Source organism: Dermacentor variabilis, chromosome 2 (genome assembly GCF_050947875.1).
Source record: "Dermacentor variabilis isolate Ectoservices chromosome 2, ASM5094787v1, whole genome shotgun sequence".
In the NCBI taxonomy this organism is placed as follows: Eukaryota; Metazoa; Arthropoda; class Arachnida; order Ixodida; family Ixodidae; genus Dermacentor; species Dermacentor variabilis.
In genome coordinates this window covers 46,618,708-46,643,784 of record NC_134569.1, presented here as the reverse complement: position 1 = coordinate 46,643,784, position 25,077 = coordinate 46,618,708, and the positions used below count along the sequence as shown (strand labels likewise).

The window sequence follows — 25,077 nt, the reverse complement described above, 5'->3', positions numbered from 1 at the left end:
TCTGTCCCATGGTTGCTCCGTACCTCGCACCTGACCAAGCAGCCGCCATATATGGCTGTTTGCTTTCCTACTGCGACATATTTGACACTGACAATCGACCACTTGGTCAGACGTCCCTTGTTAAGCATCGGATAAACACTGGTGATGCTGTTCCCATCCTTCGCCGACTGTATCGCGTGTCCACAGCAGAGCGGCAAGTCATTCAGCAGAAAGTAAACAAGATGCACGCCAGAGGCATTGTTGAGCCCTCGTCAAGTCCTTGGGCGTCGCCGGTCGTGCTCGTCAAAAAGAAAGATGGCACGTGGAGTTTCAGCGTTGATTACCGCCACCTAAGCCACATTACTAAAAAGGACGTTTACCCTTTACCATGAAACGACGACACTCTTGATTCTCTCCACGGTTCCAAATACTTTTTGTCCATCGACCTTCGATCTGGTTATTTGCAGATTTCATGTTCGAACAGATAATCCACTCTCTGTTTCAAGGTTTCAAATGGTCAACTTGCCTTTGTTACCTCGACGACGTCCTTGTGTTTTCTCCTACATTTGAGACCCACATTGAGCGCGTCGCAGCTATCCTTGATGTCTTCCGCCATGCTGGGCTCCAATAAACTCATCGAAGTGCCACTTCGGGTGCCAACAGATTAGTGCTAGGCCATCTCGTCTATGCTTTCGGAGTACAACCCGAGCCGGAGAAGGTTCGAGCAGTAACGACTTTTCCTGTACCTCAGTCTGTCAAAGACGCGAAGCTCATTCTGCGCTTACATCTACTCCAATGTACTGCCGACGATGCCACAGATGAGCCCTGCCTTAGGTGTGGCCAATTAATTTGTCTGCCGCCCCATGCTGCAGCATACACCGCAATGGTGCCCTTCCCTGCTCTCTCTGATGAAGGCTACGTGGCATATCCTATTCTGGATGTTCTTTTAACCCGCCATGTTACGTTACCCAACACCATTGTTACAGTTTGGAATAATCAAGCATGCCTTCCTATTTTGAACTTCATTTCATCAATGCAAGTTCTTCCGCTGAATATTTCCCTAGCACGCTTCATTCCGTGCAGCACTGTACTGTTTCGGCACTGGCACTGATCCTCAGCTTGATGTGACTGCTGCAGTACCAACTTCCACGTATGAAGACCCATTACACCGAATGATTTCCCCTGCCCTGCGACCTGATTACACTGTTTCTCTCTGCTCCCTCGTAGCTTCGTATGAAGATATCTTCGATTTTGGGGGTCATCCGTTGTGTCAGACCACCCTGGTTTCGCATCGCATAAACACAGGCGATGCCCTTCCTATTCACTGTAGACCTTCCCATGTGTCAGCACCTGAATGCACCATCATACAAATTGAGGTCGACAAAACGCTTGAGAAGAACATTGTAGAGCCTTCTTCCAGTCCTTGGGCTTCCCCAGTTGTATTGGTGAAAAAAAAAGGACGACAATTGGAGGCCATCTCGGCAAGGTTACCAAGAATGTGTACCCTCTTCCATGGATCGATGATGCATTAGACTGTTTGCACGACGCCAGTTACTTCTCCTCCGTTGGCCTCTGCTGTCGGTACTGGCAAATTGCTGTTGACGAACACGATCGTGAGAAAACAGCCTTCATTACATCTGATGGCCTCTACCAATTTAAAGTCATGCAGTTTTGGCTCTGCAATGACCCTGTTACCTTCGAACGCATGTTGGCATCTCTTCTTCGAGGTCTTAAGTGGTCCATATACCTCTGCTACCTTGATGGTGTTCTTGTTTATTCGCCCAACTTCGAAAGCCATCTCCATCGCCTCTCTGCCATTTTTGCCATTTTCCGAAAAGCAGGTCTACAGCTCAACAGTCCTGCTCAATGCAATTTCGGGTGCTGTCACATCAAAGTCCTTAGCCACCTTGTTGACGATGCCAGCATACATCCTGATCCCGACAAGGTCCGTGATGTAGAAGAATTCCTGTTTCCACGCTCATCGAATATTGTCCGTAACTTTGTATGACTATGTTCCTACTTTGGATGCTTCATCGAGAACTTCGCAGACATCACCCGCCCCTTGACTGGTCTTCTCAAGAAGGGCATTTCCTTTTCGTGGGTACCTGATCATGCCGTCGCCTTTTCCTGAATTATTACTAGACTCTCGTATCCGCCCATTTTATTATTGCCTACGCTAGCCGATTCCTTTCTCGTTCTGAGCAGAATTACTCCAAAACTGAACATGAATACCTTTCTCTCGTGTGGGCCATCGCAAAGTTTCGCCCCTACTTTTACGGGCGACACTTCTCTGTTGTTGTGGATCACCATACCCTCTATTGACTATCTTCGCTGAAAGGCCCTACTGGACGCCTCGGCTGCTGGCCATCAGATTACAGGAATACTCCATTTCTGTGGCACATAAATCAGGGCGACTGCACCAGGATGCCAACTGCCTGTCTTAACATCCAGCTTGCCCACCTAACCTCACTGACAACACTGATGCCTGTGTTCTATCCTTTAGGGACTTTCTCAACATCACCATCGAGCAGCGTCGTGGCCCCCTCCTTATGATCTATCATAGATCAGCTCATCGCACAACTCTTGGACCCCCCACTCCAGCTCTTTGTTTTAAAAGACAGTCTGTTGTAAAGGCGCAACTTTGATTGCAATTGCGTCGAGCTTCTTGTTGTTGTTCCAGAACGCTTACGCTTGGACATGCTCCTGCAGCTTCACGATGCCCCCACCGCTGGCCACTTGGACGTCGCTCACACTTATGAACGTATCCGTCGGCACTTCTTCTGGCCTGCCCTTCACCATTCCGTTTGACGATACGTTGCAATCTGCAAGAGCTGTCAACACTTCAAGAGACCCTCCTTGCATCCAGCTGGCCTACTCAAGTCGATTGACATTCCTGGCGATCTGTTTTTTTCATGTTAGCTTGGATCTACTTGGACATTTCCCTGTGGCAACCGATTTCACTTGGCAACTGATATATTGCAGTCGCCACAGATTACGCTACTTGCTTCGCTATCACACGAGTTCTCTCCACGAGCTGCGCCACCGATGTTGCCAATTTTCTCCCTCGAGATGTTATTCTACAACATGGTGCTCCTCGTCAGCTCCTAACGGATCAGTCATTGCTTCCTTGACAAAGTCGTTGACAATCTTCTACAATCCTACTCCACTCATCATCAGTTCACGTCAGCTTATGATCCCCAAACAAATGGATTGACTGAGCGCCTCAACTGCACGTTTACCGACATGATCGCTATGTATGCGTCAGAAAATTATCGGGACTAGGACTGTGGATTGCCCTTTGTCACCTTCACTTATAACTCTTTGCACCATGACTGTGGGTTATTCACCTTTCTATCTTTTGTATGGCCGCAACGCACTCCTCATTTGATTCCTTGCTTCCCACAGATTCATCTGCCACTTGCTCCTATGCCCTGGTTGCCATTGCCCACGCTGCAACTGCCCGCCGCATTGCCTGTGACCATATTGTAGCATCTCGGACTTCATAAATGCTTCGCAATTGCCACCACCAAGATGCCCACTTCGCTCCTGGCTGACTAATCCTCCTCTGGTGGCTTTCTCATTGCGTGGGCCTCTGCGAAAAGCTGCTGCCCTGTTACGTTGGACCCTATCACGGGGTGCGCCTAGTGACTGACTTGACATATGAGGTCTCCCCTGTGGTTGCCCCCACTGTGTCTGCAGCCCCGGCTACAGAACATGTACACATATCGAGGCTCAAGCCCTACCACTCAGACTAGCATCATATACCTTAGGCAGCATAGGGACGGCGCTTTTGGCCCCAGGGATTTATGTTACTGTATCGTATGTACCGGCAGCGCAAGAACATAAGAAGATGAGGTCGACTGTTTTTAGATTCTGTGATTTGGAGCCCAGCTCTCGCTGTTGCATTTAATTAAACATTTGTGCAGATATCCTAAACCGTCCCAGTATAGACACCTTGAAAAATTTACATAATTTCATATGAGTAGCATACTCCATTTTTATGGTAAAAGGGAACGAGGGGAGGTGTTACCATGTGGTTAGTTGTCAGGGTCGAGTGGATGTGTCTAAAAGTGAAGTATAGCCGATTCTAGGATCCTGGTTCCAGAATAGCTAGGATCCATCTAGAATGTGACCTTATTCTTCATTTCAAGTTCCTCAAATTTTGAAAAGTTACCTTTATTTCAACTTTTCCTCAGCTGCAGAGTTGATCATCAGGCCAGAAGCCTTTCTGCAGTATGGTTCATTTTTCATGTAACCGTATGAGTGGGGCTTTGTAGTAATCAAGTAGAAGTGAATTTTTGTCCAGCTATGAAGTTAACTTCTAGTAAAGCGGTCTGGAGGTCACTTCCCTCATGCAATGCACTGACGCATCTCGTGTACCTACTTGCAACCACACCTGACCTCAATATACTCAGATTGTTGTTCTGTCTCCTTTTTTTGTGTTTAAGTATATACATATCTTTTAATTTGAGGCGTCGATCCACATTACATGTTGCACAAATTAACCTTTAGAAGTAATCAGGTTGGTTTTCATTGTTTGAATGTTCACTGAATCAAGACATAGTTAAAATGGAAGGTTCTGTTGGCTAGAAGTTTTTCACTAGTTCATATTATACCAAGACCACTCCTCCCTTTACTTCACATGCAATGCAAGCAGGAGTGCGGCCAGTGTTGTTTTATACATTTTACACATGCACTAATAAATTTTGCCTTTGGCTGTCTTCCAGTTGGCCCGCCTTTTGGTTGTGTTTGGCTGCACGTCACTGCTGCAACTTCCCGTGAGTTGCTACTTTTCATACACATTGTACGCACAAAATTTGGAGCAGTAATTTGCACACAGTTTTTCTTGCAACTTTTCAGTTGATTGGCCCGCACCTCAGGGAGCGCAGTGACCGAATGCTATTTAATGACTCATCTGAAACAGACGTATCATCATCTCCTGGTAAGCCTTATTCTGTCTACTAGTTCCTAGGTCTGGTTCTCTCAGCTGCTCAACTGTAATATTGTTACCCTCAATTTTGGCAATAGACTAGCATTCAAGCGATTGGCATGAAGGTTTCTTTTTTTCCTACTAAAAAAATTATTGTATGCAGATACTGTTGAACCCATTTATAATGATACCGGTTTTAACAATATATCGGTTATGACAATGAGAAGCTGCTGCACCATCAACTTTTGTATGTTTTCCATGGTGAAATAACCTGCTTACTACAATGCCCCGATTCCGCATTATCGGTTATAATGATGAAGTTTGGCTGCTGGGTGTCCGAGCCGAACGGCAGTGAAATGCGAAATCCTTGAAAAGAAAAAAAGAAAACGAGAACTTCGAGCCGTTGCACGATGGGCCGCTGCTCCAACAGCCACCGTGCGCTCATTTTCTAGCCATCTCCGCACGCCTCTCTCCTGTCGTCCTTCCCCCTCTCCGAACAGGAATGGGCTGTGCGCACAGCTCGGCTGCGCTCACAGCTCTACGCCACCCCACCCTCCGAAACGCGAATGGACCATGGCAACTGCACTACTTGCAGGTTGTTTGCATGTTGCTCGCTGGCTCCTCATTTGGCGCAGCTCTGAAAACAGCTTAATCGCTTATGTTGGTCTTCGTTGTTTGCATTGAAATCGTTCGTGGCCACTCAGTTTCTCACCACCGAAACGGAAAATGGCTGATCTGCCCGCTGATCGTTGGCAATGCATGACATTGCCAGTGAAAAGGAAGTAGATTTGGAAACTAAGTGCTTTTAACCGATGAGGCAATTGTCGCGACCGTGCTTGCATCAGATAGCGATGGCAGTGATTACGTGGTAGGGCAGGTTGCCCAATGAGGCGATCGTCGCGAATGTACTTGCATCAGATAGCGATGGCAACAACGGCAGCAATGTCGCGATAGGGCAGGCTGCCTCAACATTGTCCTCACAGGAGACCTAGCAGATGATTTAGTCGTTCCGGCGCTTCGTTTTCGTGAGGAACCTTCCGCTGCACTACGTGGAGCACCTGGATGCCTTGGATAAGGATGTCGGCAAGCTTCGTGTAAAGCATGCAAGGCTGAGGGACGTAGGGTTTTCTTGTGCAAGCCAGTGAGAAGTATGTGTTGAGATGCTTCTGGTGATCCCACCTCAGCGTTTCTTCTGGATTTCTCGCAATTTTTAAAAGGCCCTTTTTGGTGCCACCAAAGCGATGCCTCGGCAGTACTCGCACATCGCTTGCCACCCATGACACCTCTTTGCAGTTGTTATAGCAGTGCCATTCTTTAACGCCAAGAGAGCCACGGCTTGTTACACGCGATCGGAGTGCCCAGGAAGCAGTTAAACGAGTGAACACAATCAGCAGCTGGATGGAGGAAGGTGGTGGGGAGGGGCACTGGCCTCCCCACCATTATAGTCTTCTCACAACAGCTCTGCCATGACGCTATTTTGATTTTTTCATGCAACCTGGTTATAACAATTATCAGTTATAACAATGGAATTTTCGTGGCACCTGAATATTGTTATAAGTGGGTTCGACTGGGGAAGTTGTTCATTTTGTGCCCTTTATAAACATGGCATAAACAAAGTGCACCATCGAATCAACCCGAACTGCCATTGGAAACAGCGCCATCCTAGTTATTACAAAGCTATTTATAGCATGAGGAATTCAGTTTGCTGCAAACCACTCTCTTATATAGCCCACTTCTGTGAAGATAATCTTCTACTAAACAAAACAGAAATGCACCATTTCCTGTTCAGTCTGAAGTGCTAATTTAAACAAATTTTGTTATGTGCATTTGAATTTGTCTGTCACCGTACACATCCATGACCAGACAGTAAAGTAGCCAAGCTTGCTCTTGTATGTTTATGGAGGAAATCAAGCTGTGGTCAGAAAGAAGGCACATTCGTTGAAGGCATAACTTGCGAATTGCGAGAGACGTATGAAAGCCTGTGATGACAGCGTTCCATTAGGAATGCAAAACCTGTGACAATCTTGGCAGCACTTGCTTGTAAAAGTACCACCATATTTTTTTTCTGAATCTTCCATAAGTGCACTACACAGTGTTGTCTGCTTTTAAGCGTCAGTTTCGGGCTAGTGTTCTTGTCACTGTATCTTTATTGTGCACTGTAGATACATTGATTTTGCTGCATAAAGCCATAATCTTGTGATGTGATATAAAGGGGCATTCGCAAATGACTGACACTGCAGCTGCCCACATGGCACTTTCGTACATACTTTGGGTAAGAAAAAAAAATGCACAGGCACTAGATATTTAGTTTTTTGCACAACCAATCCTGCTAACGAAATCTGGCTTTGTGCAACTCTTTCTGTGCTGATGGACTAAGGAATACTAGTTGAAAGCAGCACAATTTCGTGAGAGGGCACTCGGAAGATTGTTGCCAGCCCTCTAAAGATAGCTATACCACTTCCAAGACTGTTCTTAGGCATGGACGAAGTATATAGCTTTGCAGAACAACTGTAGCTTGAAGGCAGCCATAACATCATTGATCATCAGTGATTTTCACACAAGTTCTCAAGCCTTAATCTCAGACTTCATAGGTGGTGTCCTGTTTCCTGGAGTCTTGTAAATCCGACAAGTCTCTCCAATCACTGTGAACACTTGGAAACACAAGTGATATATAGTTATTCTGCCACTCAGGGAGGGCAAGCTGATCTTGTTTGTCGTGCTTGAGTTCTATACATTTTAATTTGTTTTGTGCTCACCTCATGCTGGTTCTCTATGAACTCAATGCTATTACATGTAATATTACTGCTTGCCACTTTGTGGAGGATTACTTCATTTTTGGGATCTGACAGGTTGTCTTTGTCACTTTTTCCTCTATTTACCTGCTGCCATCCAGATACTGTAAGTAGCGAGGAGAAGGTATTGGAGTGCATACCAGTAATGTAAAGGATTCACATTCTGCACTGATGCCAAATGCGCCATTCGTTGCTCGATCCTTTCCCTCTTTTAAATGAAGGGGGGGGGGGGGGCATGAAGGGTGTGGGAGCATGTGGTCACGTTTGAATCTGTTAAATTATATGCATGTGTTAATCAAATTTTTTTTATACATGTTGCCCACTTTAGCTTCTATTATGAGGTGCTACTGCATTAAAATCTGCATTGGTAATACGCACATTTTCATATTGCAGTGTTAATTTTAATAGACCCATGCAGTGGAAAATGGGTTTCTGTGACTCTCTTGCAGTTTGCATGGATGGAGTTGTGCAGGGTGCTCCATTTTGAAAGGGAACATCTAGAGAAAGCATTGCATGGCATAAGCACACTACTATAGCTGCTAACACCATGCACTGTGAAAAGTATTTGTGCAGTAGTATTATGACTGAGTACTTTTTTGTTTAATGACTATTCATATTCATATTTCCTTTTGGACAATAAGGATAATTAATCTTACTGTCCTGCAGCATAGATTCATGCACTGATTTGGTTATTTCAAGCTTTACTTAGTGTTACTGCCTAATTACCACAAGTACTGTTAGTTTGCTAATTGTTCATTTGCAGGCACAGTTTTCAGTTCTGGATTTGTGTGTTCAATACAGTACAGTCAGTCCACTTATAACACTAGGCATGGTGTGTTGACTACTGAATTTGTACAAAATAGCATGCTGTAATGTGCATGAGCCTTTGTTTTAGTAATGTATGTTGTGAAGATGAGATGTATAATTATTTTTATCTTTATTTTTTCTGTTCTTTTTTGCTGTAACATTTCATTGTCTAAACATCCACTGTAATTGCTTAGTGGCTACGATGTCGGGCTGCTAAGCACGGGGTCGCGGGATCGAATCCCAGCCACAGAGGCCGCATTTCGATGGAGATGAAATGCGAAAATGCCCGTGTACTTGGATTTAGGTACACATTAATGAACCCCAAGTGGTCCAAATTTTCGGAATCCCCCACTACAGCGTCCCTCATAATTATATCGTGGTTTCGGCATGTAAAACCCGTAACTTAATGTCTTTTTTAAAATTGTCTAAACGAAATATTTTTTTTGTGTATATATATATATATACTATTTCAAGACTGAACTATATTCATAGCACTACTGCATCTGTGTTTTTGTATAATGTCTAACATGTGCCATGCCATTTAGATAAATACATTAAAAGGGGCAGAGAGTTCCCCAAGCCGCATCTGTGCAACTTTTTCCTCTAACTTCTCTATTTATTTTCTGTGTAATTGTAAACCAATAATGAAAAAACAAAAAATAATTATTAGCCACTTCAGCAACACGAATTTTTGAATTTGATTCCATGCAACATTAAACTTCTAATAGTGGAACCTTGTTCACTTATTTTACATGTCAGTATAGTCAGATTCTGCCTTTGGAGAACCGTTTTCAGGAAAAATTGAACGTGAAATAAGGCTGTGCAAATTCAAGGAGTAAACGAAGCTAATATTAGATGAAATCGTAATAGATGGCTTGCCAAGTGTACCGTGTGATGCAGTCCAAAGCATCACCATAAGTGTACATGTAGCTCGTTGATTCGATACACATCATTGTCAAGCTCTACCTGCAGCAGCGTCAAGCGCAGATTTCAGCTTTCTCTAGTATGCTCAACGCCTAGCGTAGTATTCTCTTTAGTTGTTGTTTAATTGCTGAAAGCCAAGCTACTGTCTTCCAGCTCTGCTTGCACCAGCAGATTCTTTCAGTGCAAAAGTATAAAGGTTAATGCATGTCGCCACATGTATTAACTTAGGAAGTGCGTTCTTTAACATTGCTCATGGCACTGATCAAGCCATATCTAACTGGTAAAACTGCTTGGAAAGCGTTACTGAGTAAGATTACATGCTTTGCTTGCAGGCATTCGATACGAAATTCTAATTTCTGTCATTCAGAACTCGGTCAAAAATCTTTGGCTGTCTTTATGCATGCAGCACAGTCACATGATGTGCATCACTGCAAAATGCAAAATGGCCTGGCTTTGGTGATGCCACTCTGTTAAGTGCTTTTTACTCCCATATCAACCAAAGAGTCAGTGGTGTTTATTAATTAGCCGCTCACATTGAGCCTCATTGCACCATACCAGTGCTGCCTGAGAGCATTGACTGAGACTCCTTTAACAAACAGGACGGTTAAGCATGCTGACAGGCTCACTTGCTCTGTGTATTTGTCACTGCAAAACATTTCAGTGTCAAATTATTGAAGAGAGTGCTGAAGGGCTGCTCTGCCTTTTTCGTTCTGTGCCCTCTTCAATTCTTCATAAAAGCACCATTGCTCCTGTCTGTAGAACATGTGCACTGTAGTTATTGCATGATGCATGCATGATTATGAGTGCATTCGCTGCCGCATTTGTTTTCTGTACAGAACTATTGTGCTGTGCTTATATCTTAATGCAGTTTGCTCTTATAATGTGTTCTCAGCAGTCACAGTATGGTTATGTGCACTGAATAATGTTGTGTGTTGTGACTCATCTTGGGCTGGGAGAATGTAACGATTCTGTTCCAATTCTTTTTTCGTGCTTTGCCAGTGACCTGGGCAGCGTTCCACCTTTGTTATCACATGATTGGTCAGTCACAAGATGAATGATGAAAAAATAAATATTGAATAAAGTAAAAGGAATCGTTACATTATGCCGACCCAGTCTTGCTCACAGCGGCGACCCTGTAATAGGCACTCGCCTTGCGATGATAGCAGCTCATTCGTTGACTATGGGTTAATTTTAATGTTTGCAGCTACCAGGAGCAGGCTTAGCTGTAATCTTTCTTTAATGCTAGTTAGCAAAGAAAGACTGATGTGCACCAGGTGTTAGTTAATACATACTTCAACGAACTGCTGTCAAATTCCATGGGGGGGGGCGGGGGGTAGGTTTATGTGCACTGTACTCTTTCTCTCGCTTGTGCTTGGCTTAATGGTGTGTGTCTCTCCACTTTCTGTTCTATTTACCAGGTGAGCTCATACCAGTTAGTACCCACTTGTGGTTAGTATCAACTCAGTCACTTTCTGTGTTTGTCCACTCAATGGTTCTTCTATTTTCTTTCTCCCTTGCTTCATTACTGCTTTCAGGATGTTTTGAGTTTGAAGTAGTGGCTTGTTAGGGTAGTTAATATTGCGTGGTTAAAATGCACTTGCCTTCTTGCACTACCTAATCACGTCTTAAGTAATCAATACAGAAGGTCTTCATGTTTTACTGGCCTTTATGCTAATTCTGACTTTGTCTTGCAACAATTTCTACAATGCAGACACTGGTATTGCATATTTTTAGTTTATAAGAGTTTTTTGTTCAATACTTTAAGAGAGCTGTGAGTACTACTACTTGTGGCTATCCAGTGAGAACAAGTTATTAGTACTTTTGCTGGAAAACACACACACACACACACACACACACACACACACACACACACACACACATGGATGTACACACATACACATTTCTTTTTTCTTCAAAACCCTATATGCCTCATCAGTAGCATTGAGTAAGGCGGGCATCACTGCAAGACAGTTGTACACAGGAAAACCACATAGATTAGTAGAAATCATTGTTGCAAATAATCATGTGGTAATGAACACACACGCACACATTATATATATATATATATATATATATATATATATATATATATATATATATATATATATATATATATATATATAATGTGTGTGTGTGTGTCCTACAATGTAAGCAATGGGTAGTAAAATACAAAAGCTAACGTACTTGAACGTATAATTTATGTCAAATGTTCAGTGTGAAATTTAAAAAATAAGCTGAATATTTTTTTCAGCCTGGCATTTTGATTGCCAGTGTGACCTAGTATGCTCAAGAAGCATAATGTTGTATGGTTTTACTACCAACAGTCACAAACTGCTTGGAAATTCAACATTTTATCAGATCTCATGATCCGTAAACATTTTATGTCCACTGTACATATGTTGTCACTTTCTGTTCGTGCTTTTATATTTTTCTGATTACGATGTGTGCACTTTCATTATTTTATTTCTTCTCTTCCAGAATGATTGTGTCCTCTATCGATGCGTCCATGAATGGACAAATTAGGTTGTTGAACTTGCATTGAAGAGTGTTGGTGGCGTTTCAACAACAGCCACGAAGTACAGCATGGTTTCATGCTGCCCTTTTTATATGATCTGCGACTTGAATCTATTTGCACAATTTTATCGATGTGACTCAAATCATTGATGAAAGAATATTTATTAGTAGCAGCATTCCTATGCAACTACAGGAATACTGTGTACAGTCAATAAAGTAAACTGTCGTGTTCTCATATGAAAAGGCTATTTTGACAAAAAGTTTGCAATATTATATGGTACTTACTATTTTAGTACAGTTGTTGCTAGTTGGGATGTTTAATAAAGCATGGAATTGTGTAGATGTAGTTATTTTTAATAAATTTATGACGTTGATGTTTTTAAAAAAAGATTGTGTGCTCTGTGTGTTTTGTTTACACTTTCCTCGCAGTTATGTACAATTTTGTTTCTTTGTCAATCTATACTTTAGTATTTCAATGACCATTTTGGTCTCAAAGCACTACATTTTGTCATAATTTGTCATATTAGTGATTCAAATTCAAGTCTAAAATCATGGTAACAAAATGAAAATTTTTCAAATTTATTTGACCTTAACTGTATCACTTTATCTTACACAAATCTTTCATGACATTGTCTCACCTTGCTTAATGCTCATTATTCTCCTATTGCAGTTCTGAGACATGTTTTTAACTGTCTACTGCTTGCAACAAAATATGCCATAATCCTTGCTAAGTCATTTCAGGTCACTTAGAATTCACTTAAGAATTATTTGAAGTCTGTGTGGTGATTTTGTTAGCCTGGTGCCTCATTAGTGCAGTTGGTTTCATTGAATGCAACAGTTTCCTGAACTGTTCATACTAACAATAGTTGCAGAATGTTTCAAACTAAAAATTATTCCAGAGCTGTGCATCAGTCACTGTATCAGTGCAAGTATGAAGTATGAAACCTGGTATGAGCAATGTGGGGGCAGTATAGAAACAAAAATACCATAGATGAACCATGTGTGATGCAGCTGCTTTAATGCAGATTTGCCAGAAATATATACTGGTTGCACAAAAGTATTCATATGCAAATGCATTTGCCTCTGTATATCTCGCATTTTGTCTTCCTGCAGTAGTGCTAAGAAATGCACAAAAGTCTCATTTGTTCTACAGCTACCTGCTTCTCCTGGGGTGAGGTGTGCACATGATGGCAGCTTTATAAAATTTTATTGGTGTGTGTGGAGGGAGGGGGGAGGAGGCACGTAACCAAGCAAATAACTATGCTAGATGTTCTATTGAACTATGTAGGCAAACAAAAAAATCTTATTTTGAACTTTGAGAACAAATGCAACAATAGTAAGCACAGTGCATCATCAAAGGTTGTTCAAATAAACAGCACAGGCTGTAAGCATGTGCATGCTTGTTGAGCAAATGGTGGGTATTATGAACTCGTGTTTTATATAACCTAGACTTGTAGGCAAACACGTGATATTTGGGAACCTTGGCCACTTCTTACAGTGCAAAAAAAAAAGCACTTGGGTAGGTTCAAAAGGGGTGCTGAGCCACCGTGAGTGTATCTGACTGGCTCATGGCTTAGAGGATTCTTGTGTGGCCCTGAAGTGTCTCCTGACATTTTCCAGGAAAGCTGGGCTCTTGCACTAGTACTTGCAGACCCTGCTCCTCGCAACATGCCTTTTGAGAGCACCAAGTTCCCCTTCCCTTCCTCACATTAGCCCAGAGGCCCATCCAGAACTTTTATTCAGGTAATGCATTAAAGGGGATGTTCTGGAATACCTGAAAAGTGTGGAATGCATCTTTCTAAATGTCTGTAGCCCTCACGGTCTTCCCCTCCTTTATGTAGCTCCCAACATGTTATGCCACGTAATCATACATAGAATAAGAAACCGAACCAGCTGAGCACTACACCTCTGTGCCTGCACAGAGTAATGCCCACCATATGCTCCACCCACTCCAAGTATTTCTAGCGGCATGACTTCTATATCGTGTGGCCACCATCCTTGGAGGCCATAGTACATTATAGAAAAGCATTGCACAACTGCACGATGCAAGGTTCATAGTTTTATCTGCCGTATAAGTGCAGTGAACATTCGCTTACTACTTTAGTAAGCCTGGTGCCATTCATGTACAGGCAAACATGAACCAATCTCACTTGACAACCACAAACGTGCTGTTGCAATGCTGGTGTAATCAAGAGTGCAAACCAAGGGAAGCGAATGCTTCTGCTGTCTTTCCCTTCACCGCATCTCTGCTACTTGAGATTATGCAACCACCAGGCACTAGGCACGGAAGGACAGTGCACATGCAGCCACCAGCCATCTTGTCTTGCCCAGCGTTTGCCCCTGCCCGAGATGACCTCCAAGCATGGTTTAAGATATACTGTTTAGGTGTCTACAGCACGCCTTGCAGGAAGGGCTGATAATGTCCCCTACTTCAAAACAGCACCACAAGATGACTCTCCCATCATAGGTTTGTCGCCTGAGAGGCAGCAGTGCCTTTCTATGGGAAATGTCTGCTGTGCCAGCATAGTTTTCTGCGCTCTCTTGTTTTGTACTATGAATAATAGGACGTGACTGTGTTCCTTTGTCAGACCTTTGTCTCTATGTGCATGGTTTTGTGTGAAGTCACAGAAAGGACTGTTTTAGGAGTTGCTAAAAAGAAATACTTTTGGCATGCTATTCAAGTTTATCCTTTGCATAACCATTGGCACCCTGCCACTGACGACGATAAAACCAGTCCTGTGCAGTTATTGTGCCAGTTCTGTGCGCAATAAGCTAGTGGACACACGTGCCAGTTGTATGGCGATGAGACCATTTCCTCTAGTTCTACTTTTCAGCACTATGTAGCGACTATTTTTCACTGAATGACACTATGAACATTGGTTTGTTTAAGGGCAGCGTAAAGGTCATTATCTGGACGCGCCCGCGATGCCATTTATTGCAACATGTCCACATAACACCTTAAGAGTATCTATATAATAATAATAATGATAATAATAATAATACTTTATTTGCACTTGGAGGGGGCATGTTGAGGCATACAAGATCGCAAAAGGCAGAACTGGAGTGCTTTGTGTGCCCAACTTGGAACCCATGGGGGTAGCACTAAACCTGCAGGGGAGGTATTCTGTAAGAGTCCACCTAGTGGACATGTCCATTTCGTCTGCTGTTGAAGTTCCGATTGGATGGGCTGGGCTGGGCTGTCCACCTGTAGCAGCGAGGTGCCACAGCCAGTAAGCACTTCAACAGCAGACAAAATAGACACGTCCACTAGGTGGACTCTTACAGAATACTTGCCCAGAGGAGGAGCGAGGTGGATTGTCACAGCAATCGCTGTGCAGCCCTCATTATAGGCCCAAACTCTTCGATTTTGGGAGGGAATGTCCTGGTAATAGTTGGTGGAAGACATCGCCACAATGAAACAACACGCGGCATCCACGAGGAACCATGCCTCTCCGTTCGAGAGAGAAGGGGCTCAAGGCAATTTCTGCGACGGTTCAGCCGTGGTGTGCCCGCTAATGCCTGATTGTAAGAGCAAGAAGTCTGCAAAGAAGGCAGACTCTGGAAGCCTGAACTCGAGATAGAAGAGGTTGCCAGGAAGCAAATCGATCTACTGCATCAGTCGAGATGTGTGTAGCAGAGGTGTTGGTTCCTTGGTGTACTGCAGCTATAGAAAATATAGGCAGCTCAACACTACACTAGCAAGGCGACCCTGAACCATCACAGATTTGGGTAGCCAGATGGGGGAGCAATATTCCAGGATGGGCAGCACCAAGACAGTGTGCAGCAGCTGGAAAGCAATGGGTGGCATGCCAGCATTACTGTGCTTAACAAATGCAAGCATTCGGTAGGACCTGGCCATAGTGCGGTGCACCTGGATGAGAAAGGACAGTCGTGAATCTAGCTCCACACCAAGCCTTACATCGTGCCTTCAAAGCAGGGCGCGGCGTACGGCTGGGTTGGAGTAAAGTCCCTTGATAATTTTGACACTCTTTGGAACTCTGCCGCCGCTGCACGACCTCCTCACCTCCTCCTCGCCCCTTGCGTGTTCCCCCACGGCAACCTGTTTTGCGGTTTTGCCCCCGTTTTTCTGCACGACAATTGGTCTCCCCGCCGTTGCCCTTGGAAACGCGCGGATCTTGAGTTCTGCTTGTGTTTTTTATTTTCGTTCGCGCCATTTTCCTCCTGAGCACGGCTGGCTCGCCGCGTTAGCTCGGCGTAGCGAACGTTGTATGCTCTGTTTCCTGCTCTATGTGCTAGTGCTATGCCGGGCTCTTGCGCATATAACTGCAGCAAGAAGCCTGCAGATGGTTATGCCGTTTTTATGATACCATTAAGGAAAACGTGATGGCTTGCGCAGGAAGCAGTGGCTGCATGACATTGGCCGAAATAACTTTGTTCCGACAAAGAACAGCGTTGTTTGCGAGCTGAGGCGTCTTTCTTATAGCTCGTAGCAAAACATCCCGTAATGCTGCATTTTTTTTTTTTCATTCTTCCGGCCTGCTCACCAGCGTTTTTGTTGCGGTTGTCCTCAGTATGCTTAATATTCTGGGGTGGCTCCATCACCTCGCACGTCGCTAACTGTTGTTATTTGTTCGGAAGTGCAGCATTATAGATTCTGCTTTGCGCCCTGAAAAAATAGTGGTATTGCAGGTGATGAGCGTGAAGTGTACCCGTGGATGAGGTGATAAGAAGCCTTTAGATCTCTATGTTTCAAAATCTCGTTGTAAACTGGAGGTATCACGTGATCCAAGGAAGGCCAGAGGTGACCCAAAGCATGTCCACCCCTGTATAAGAGAATGATTATCCAAGTTAATTAATGAATCATTAGTGATTGACATAAGGTGGATTAGGGAGGATTAAGGTTTATTAGAGTATTAAAGATTAAGGTGGATTAGAGCGCATTAAGGATTAAGATGCATGAATAAGTATTAAGGTGGGTGGAGGAGGATTAAGGTGGATGAAGGTGAAGGGTTGATGAAAGGGTATCAAGACCAATTAGGGTGGATTAGGGTCATGAACAAGGACTAGGGAGGATTAAGGTAGATAAAGGAAGATTAATGTGGATTAAGGTGAATTAGGGTTGATAAAGGAGGATTAAGACCGATTTGGGTAGATTAAGGTGGATTAGGGGCGATGGAGCTGGATTAGGTTTGATAGTGGTGGATTAGGGTGTATTAAGGTAGATTGGGACTATTAAGCAGAATTAAGGTGCATGAATAAGGATTAAGGCGGATTATGATGGATTAGGGTTGATAAAGAAGGATTAAGACCGTATAGGGTAGGCAAAGGTGCATTAGGGGCGACGTAGGCTGATTAGGTTGTATTAAGGTTGATTGGGAGTATTAAGGTGGATAAGGGAGCATTAGGGTGGACCAAGGTGAATTAAGGTTCATTGAGTATTAAGACTGATTAGTCTACCATAATCCTCCTAATGCACATTAATCCACCGAATCCACATTCATCGACCTTAATCCTCCTTCATTCACTTTAATCCACCATAATCCACGAAAGTCCTCCTTAATGCACCCTAATCCACCTTCATCGACCTTAATCTACTCTAACCCTCATTAATGCCCTTTAATCCTCCTTAATCCACCCTAATGCTTCCTTATTCACTTTAATCCACCCTAATCCACTGTAATCGTCCGAAATTCACCTTAATCAACCCAAATCCACATTCAGCTACCTTATATAGTCTACCCTAATTCTCCTTGATCCACCCTAATTCTCCTTCATTCATTTTAATTCACCCTAGCCCATCATAATCCTCCTTAATCCACCCTTATCCTTCTTCATGCACTTTAATCCACCATAATCCACTATAATCGTCCTAATGCACCTCAACGCATCTTCATCCACCTTCACCGACCTTAATCCAACCTAGTGCTCCTTTATGCACCTTCAATCACCCTAATGTACCTTCATCGACTTTAATCCACCTTAATCCTCCTTAATACACCCGAATTCATATTAATCCAATCACTAATCAATCATTAATTTGCTAATCATTAATCATATCTCTTATACGCGGCTGCACATGCTTTGGTTCACTTCCCGCCTTCCTTCGGTCACGTGATATTTTCTGTAGCTTACAATGGGACCTTGAAGCAGAGGTCTAAGGCTTTCGCTTAATAAGCCACACACAAAAAAGGGATGTGTACGTCACAAGCAATACTAGATCAGACGCACGAAGTAAAGCATCTGATCATGTGGCAGAAAAAATTGTCTGGAGCATAGAACTCGCCTCAAAGCTCCCTTTACATCGGTATACCCCATTCATACGGCTTTAAGAAAAAACCAACCTCCTCATAAACGTTGGCTCCAGCATTATCGATGCTGTTATTAGCATTTCTCAAAATGTTCATCCCCACTGGGGCGCGCAACTGGCCCAAAATAACACGCCTCCATAGAATCCTGCGGTCCGTCCGCGGGAGCCCAGGAGGAAAAGTGTGCCGTGCGCAGCCGGCGGGCGAGGAAAATCGAGGAGGAAAGCGCCGTACGTGAGGAGGATGGTGTCGCTACTTTCAAATTATCAAGGGGTTTTATAGGTTGGAGGATCCGGAGGAGCAGACGCGTACTTACCTGCTCCCCCCCCCCCTCCACACACACACACACACACACACACACACACACACACACACACACACACACACACACACACACACACACACACACACACACACACACACAATTGGTGCGCTCTTGATACAGTACCGCGCGCACCCTTCCTCACTGCCCCTCTCCCTTTTGCACGTGAGTAGACAAGCGCACATCAAGCCACAATTTCTATAAAATTATGCAGAACATCACGGCGATGCTGACGGCGAAAATTAGTGTGTGGTGTCCATGTAATTGCTATCGCAAGAAAAATTTACAGGAATGGACAGGGAAGTGCTTCAGCAAAATTGTGGGCTACCATTTGCCTGCTCAGTTACCACGTGAAAACCTTTAAAGTCCTTTTTTTTTTTGCTTTAAATGAGGGTTCGGTACCACGAAATTCTAGAAAATATAGTAATAGAATAAAGAACCAACTGAGAAGTTTCGCAGCGCCGTGGCAATATAATAGGTAATGTAACAGTCAGTTGCAGTTTCGTTTCTACTGTGTACCGAAACTGCATCTGTAGTGTGTAAAATGGTTTACACCTCTCTCAAGATTGTCACAATTTTTTTAGGGTTTAGAGGTCTAGAACTTTGATTTAAAGCGAAAAAAATTGTTGTAAATATTGTGTCAGGGGTACTGACAAACGTAGAAAGCGGCAACGACATAATTCAAAATTAATGTTGCACCTGAGGCCCTCGTGAAAGCACTGCAGACGCTGCACCGCGCGTTATGATGGCCCCGCGCAACAGTCCCGAGGGGAAGTGTGCTAGCCCCCCGGATAGGAACGTCAAATTCATGCCCCAGCGAAGGCTCTTAGCATGGGCCCCCACCGAAAAACAGAATCCGAACTATGCTTTTGTTACTACAGAATACTATGCTTTTGTTATCGATGCTCACTAAAGCACGTCATTACGTCATGGACGCCATGTATTGTGCGCTAACCAACATTTTATAAGCCAATAGTCCACACTTCAGCCATTCGGATCCAAATTGTCAGTCGTTCCATGGCTGCGCGCGAATGCCGTAAAATCGTAGGTAGAATGTAGAAAATGTTTTACGGTTTACGCGGTGTTTAAAACTGCCAGCGGGCACAATAACTTTGACATGGCAAGACGTTTCCAGTTTTACCGTTGGCGGCCTAGCGCTTGACAGAGCTGATGGAAATGAATTTACTCGGTGGAGAGCTAGAAATTGCGAAGCTGTGGCACAGTTTGTGTGTGCAGCTGACTGGACTTCCTGAAGGTATTCTCCTTGGCGAAAAAACGATTCGCCGTGCAATTGCAATCACCTAAAATTTCCTTCTTTCAGATTCTGTCCACAGTTTCTACGAGGGTACTCTTGCGGCTCTTGGATGGTAAATACTGCCTCCTGTTACTTTCGTTGTCTCAGAAGTTGGTAAAATGTTTGGTCGACGCTTCTAAACTGCTTTCTTCCACTTGGAACCACCAAGGACTGAGATTAAATAAAACTTCGTGGCCCTCTTCAGAACTAGGTCTGATAGTGATCGGCGGCTGTAGTGTTTTGCTCTATTGTGGTTATGCAAGTGTCATTTGCTAACCGACGTACGAGAATCCCTGCGACATTAACGCTGTGCAGTGATTGACGAATTGCTACCAAACTTCTTGTCGCGCATGTTCTGGCAATTGGTTGTGCTACGCATTGGGACTAAACACCTTATCAACGTCATGGACAATGATTGACCTAGTGCGTTCGGATCTCTGGAATAGTGGCGTGTAAATAGTTGCGTGTTACTTGTCGTAAGTTCTGGTTGAACTCGGATAGGGATGAGTTTATGCATACTGACGATTATTTTGCGACCTTGAAGCCACCTTCTTGGAGAAGTGCGTTCGTGTAGGGAAGGCACTGAGATCGTTGCGTACATACTGCATTTGAACCACAGGCAACTAGAGCACAGTTCAAGTAAAACTCTTGCTTGGCTAGTTGGTTCATGCTTGAATGTGTAAAGAGCAGGTCCTGTCATTTGTGTTCTTCTGTCCTGATCTTTGCGCCCTGCTCTTCACATAGAGCACAGTGTTGTCTGTGCCAATGAGAAATGCAGTGCCTCATTCAGACATTTAGTAGTTGACAGGATTGAGGTAAAATGTGAACAGCTTTTGCATTCCTTGCAGCGCATTTGAAAGCTCTCAAGAGGAAGATGAGACGAGAGCGGCAGAGCAGATCGTCCAGTCTTGTAAGTGCAGTCCTGCTGAATCGTGGCTACTACTGCTTGCATTTCTGATAATGGCTATTGTTTTTCAGTTATAAGAAAACACAAGGAGAAAGAAGCAGTCCGGTTCTCTGACCTGTACCGAAGGCTTCGATCTCCGGTGAGTTACCCTGCGTTCAATTCATGCCTGTTTCACCTTCTTCTCTGCAACACCTGCTCTTTCCTGTACCCCTTTTTCTCTTTTTTAAGGTTCAGAATATGCATTTCTTGCCATTGCTTGCTTTTCTGTCAGTCTGTAAAGCACAGCGCATATTTCAGTTTTGTAAACTTTGTCAGGTCTGCAGTAATCCAACCTTGAACATGTTCCTGTTGTTTTGTAGTATTGCGCCTTCAGACACTGTCGGCGCAACGATACATGCCAAGACTGTGCATCAAAAGCAAAATGCTGATGAAAATGCTGATACTTAAAATGTGTTGCAAGGCATTGCACAAAAATGCTTGGCTGTCATATGGATAGGATGGAGTATGATATCAGAAATATGAATTCATGCTGAATATCTTTTTATGACTCCTTATGCAGGCACTAGATGGAGTGCTGTCCAGACGACTATCTCTGCTCAAGCTTCTCCTTACCCTGCAGGATGTTGGGGAACACCAAGGGACAACACGACCAACCTTGGTGGGTTTGCTTTGCATTTTGAGACGTGCTGCACTTGACCTTTCTTTTATGCTTGTTTCACATGGAGTGATCTTGCACTGTGATATTCACACATGTGGACTTTCCATAATTCTATTTCGCATGTACCATTTGCAGCAACTTCGATTTTTCCACTTGCGAGCGCCTAGTGGAAGACTGAATTGTTATTGGCATAGGCTTGTTCAGTCCAAACAAGGTGAAACAAATACTCGTGAAGCTTTCTCGTGTTTGCCCGCCATGGTGGCGTAGTGGCTTCAGCGTTGTGCTGCTAAGCCCAAGGGCAAGGTATCAAATCCCGGTCACAGCAGCTGCATTTTGATCGGGGTGAAATGCAAAAATATCCGTGTATTGTGCGTTGGGTGCATATTAGAAAACCCCAGGTGGTCAAAATTGATCCTGAGTCCCCCACTAAGGTGTGCCTCATAGTAATATCAAGGTTTTTGTGCATAAAACCCTAGAATTAATTAACTTTTTCATGTTCGAACTCATTACTCTACTACATCCTCTCCCGCCCCCAAATAAAAGAATTTTAATAAAAAAAAAAGCTGGCAGGTCACCATGGCATGCCTAGTGATCATGTTATTATTGGTTCCCCGTCTACGGTGTATGAACGATTTTACAGAAAAATTCATCCCTAAAAACAAAAATTGAATGCACGAAGTGGCGTGTTTACCACACCTGTAAAATTGCAAGTTTGAAATCGCACTATGTGAGACAGGCAATACTCTTAGCAGGCACCCTCTTGTTAAGGGCTTGTTGCAATGGCTCAATGACTGCGGTGTTCTGCTGAGCACAAGTTCAAATCTCAGTCAGACAGACTTCATTCCAATGAGGTCAGGTATGAAAATGCCCATCCACAAATGTCCCAAACATGCCAAAGGGCTGGGGTAGGCCAGGGTAATCAGTGCTCTCTTTTATGAAATACTTCAAAGTCGGGCTATGTCTTAGTGATCAATCAGATCATCAGGCAAAAGAAACCTCATTACAAAACACAGTTAGGTAAAGCCTTGCATTTGGATCTGTTGGAATGCATTGAACTGCTTTCGCGACTCCGCAATCACTTGCCATCACAACATACCAAGCTTCTTACTGTTGCAAACATATACTATCACTTGACTCTGCTTCTAATGAAACTTTTGTTGACTTGTCTTGCGAATGACCTTTTTGAAAAGTTTCCTGTAAAAGTACTTCGTGAGCTCTTGGCTGATTGACCTTTATAAGGGAATGGGGTGCTTTGCTTCTTAGACACTTTTCATTGAACTGAACTAGTTGCAGCAAAAGGTGCCAATAAATGCCAGTCTGCATGAAAACTTTGTTGATCCGATTGTGGGGTGCGTATATTGCCTCAGGAATGTAATCCATGTCTTTTTAGATGTGTCATTGCAGGCATATGCCCGGCTACACCAAGCTCTTGACTGTGAGAACTAGCAGCTGTGCAAATCCACGTTAATGCTGACAGTCGTGCGCCACAACCATGAGCAAATGCAGAACATGACAAAACACAGAAGTTGGACAAAGTGAATTTATTCGTTTTCTGTGGAGCACTAATTAAGGCTGGTTCAAGTAATGGCAGAGTGAGGCTATCATAATTGCATTAGCATGAAAGAGACACCAACCCGAGTTCCTTCCATTCTTGTAGGCCTTGCGGAAAATTGCACACATAAGACATTCTTTGCCACCATATTGGCTTGGGCTTTATGACTTAGAACTAGACTTGATGTAATACTTTAAAGCCCAAAATTTTTATTTGATAAACTGCCAAAGGTTTCTCAAATTCTTTCCTGCTTCTCCAAGAGTTTTCACATAGCATGCTCATTGTAAAAATATTGAATGTGCACGCTCTGTTATTTGTACTCAAATGAAAACATTGAATACCAAACAAACCATGTTTTGAAAAGGGCAGTTTTTCTGACAATACATAAATGTCTTTAATAATATTATCTCAACGCATGCCAGCAAAACAAATGTAAACTGCAAAATAATATGCATGTGCACCCAAACTTAGCAGTAGGGAGTGGAATGAGCAGAGTTGTGTCACTTGTTCATAGCGATTGAAGCAGTTGACAGTATCGGTACAAATTGGTAGACCAAGCCAGCTCTGGCTTGGCGATTCAAGGTTTCATATGAAAGCACAATCTATTCCTCCTTGTTGAAGCTTGATGATAACCTTCACTTCTCTAGGGAACTTACCATCTGAGACGTGTCCAGTCCCAGCCTACACCACGCCCAGAGTTCTGGCCTCCTGACGTAGGTCGTGCAGCAGCTGAGGTGACCCAGGAGCTTTCAGCATCAGCAGGCCGCACCCAAGGCATGTGGCCCTGCCTTTGTTTTCAGTGGGTTGACTGTCACAGTGCCCTGTGAACACTCACATCATTCAAGGCACTCATTCTTGAGGTCTTCGAATGCCAAGACTATCTAGTGTTCAACAATGAAACTTCGTTTGGCTTAGCTAGAGCAGAAGTACCTGTACTGGGCTTTTTTTCAACCTTCTTAGGTTCTGTGAGCCATATAGATAATATGTGGGCCCCTTCCCACATGACGTTTTTGTCATTGCAATGCTGATGGTCAGTTACTTGTCCTATACTGGTAGAGACTGGAAGCTAAACGTCTTGCTTCCTTTTTCCTTCTTTTTATAATAAAGACAACTTTTTGAAGGCATGTGACTAGCGCTTTTGTTACCACCGGTAAATGCCCATTTCTAGATTGTCTAAAAATTTTTTTTTGTCATCAGAGAGAAAGATTTAGCATGTAATGCAGCGTTATAAGGTATAGGAAATGTTGGTGTATTGAAATACATAACATGCAAAAACACTATTAGGTAATTAAGGAAGTGTTTTCAAGTCAACATTTTTTCAGCCATTTAAAGAAAGGTAATAAGATATGAAAAGTAAACTTTAAGATTTTGTACAAAAATTTCACTGATAAATGGTCCTGAGGGCAGTTCTCTAAATATGTTGTCCAGCAGATAGGTGTTCTTTGCATGTAAAACACAAAAGATCTTTCTGATGCATGTGCCATGCAGTGAAGCAGTTCCTCTGCTTCTTTAGACTGTTCATTACTGGCAACAAATGTTCGATTTTAATGCCATAGTGTTAAGTGCCTCGTGTCGCAGAAAATCCAGTGTCGGCGAAGTTGTCTGTGAGTGAAAATTTCCGTATATATTAGGTATATGTATATGCCACACCTTGCTGTATGACATGCGGTATATGCGGGTTACATTGCCGCATCATTCTATCATTGAAGTTGCTTATACCTTTCTTTACATTCTTGACAAAGCTATTCCTCGGAATTTTGAGAATGACAGCCCACAAACAAATGTCATGAAAAAAACCACTGAGAGCGCATGTGTTGTTATGTTAAATCTTCTTAGACTTAATATTAAATGTGTAAAACAAGAACAAAAACCTGAAAATTATGTAATTTTTTATGCCGCGGCTGTGCGCTACCTCCGGGATCGACCCATGCGAGAGGCCGCGCTTCTACCAGCGAACTCTCCTTCGTGCATAGCGTTCGCCGCCAGCGTTGTCGGTAAACATTGCGGTTACATAAGCTGCAGTTGCTGGGATGCGGGAGAAGCAGTCGGGGATCTCTGAATGCAGTTGCATTCCACTCTTAATGGCAAAGCTTAAGCGTCCTCCAATAGCGCAGCTTGCAGTTTCACCTCTT

At 43.5% G+C, this 25,077-nt stretch overlaps 2 protein-coding genes across 6 annotated transcripts in view; both read left to right on the top strand.

The window, feature by feature from the left end:
* Positions 1-12,334, top strand: part of Mvl (solute carrier family member malvolio) — a 36,671-nt gene extending 24,337 nt beyond the window's left edge. For 4 of the 5 annotated variants that reach the window (XM_075680365.1, XM_075680364.1, XM_075680366.1 and 1 more), the window contains 4 exons: positions 4,707-4,757; positions 4,840-4,921; positions 10,851-10,881; positions 11,911-12,334. In XM_075680365.1, the coding sequence (XP_075536480.1) occupies positions 4,707-4,757; positions 4,840-4,921; positions 10,851-10,881; position 11,911 (165 nt within the window). In that variant the 3' untranslated portion in view covers positions 11,912-12,334. The remainder of the gene's footprint in view (positions 1-4,706; positions 4,758-4,839; positions 4,922-10,850; positions 10,882-11,910) is intronic. The other variant, XM_075680367.1, reaches the window with a different exon arrangement.
* A 7,189-nt stretch (positions 12,335-19,523) lies between these two features.
* The window catches only part of LOC142571771 (gamma-tubulin complex component 3 homolog), a 60,535-nt gene continuing 54,981 nt past the window's right edge, over positions 19,524-25,077 (top strand). The window contains exons 1-6 of the mRNA XM_075680362.1: positions 19,524-19,789; positions 19,856-19,901; positions 20,677-20,738; positions 20,807-20,874; positions 21,295-21,393; positions 23,593-23,719. Of these exons, the coding sequence (XP_075536477.1) occupies positions 19,705-19,789; positions 19,856-19,901; positions 20,677-20,738; positions 20,807-20,874; positions 21,295-21,393; positions 23,593-23,719 (487 nt within the window). The 5' untranslated portion in view covers positions 19,524-19,704. The remainder of the gene's footprint in view (positions 19,790-19,855; positions 19,902-20,676; positions 20,739-20,806; positions 20,875-21,294; positions 21,394-23,592; positions 23,720-25,077) is intronic.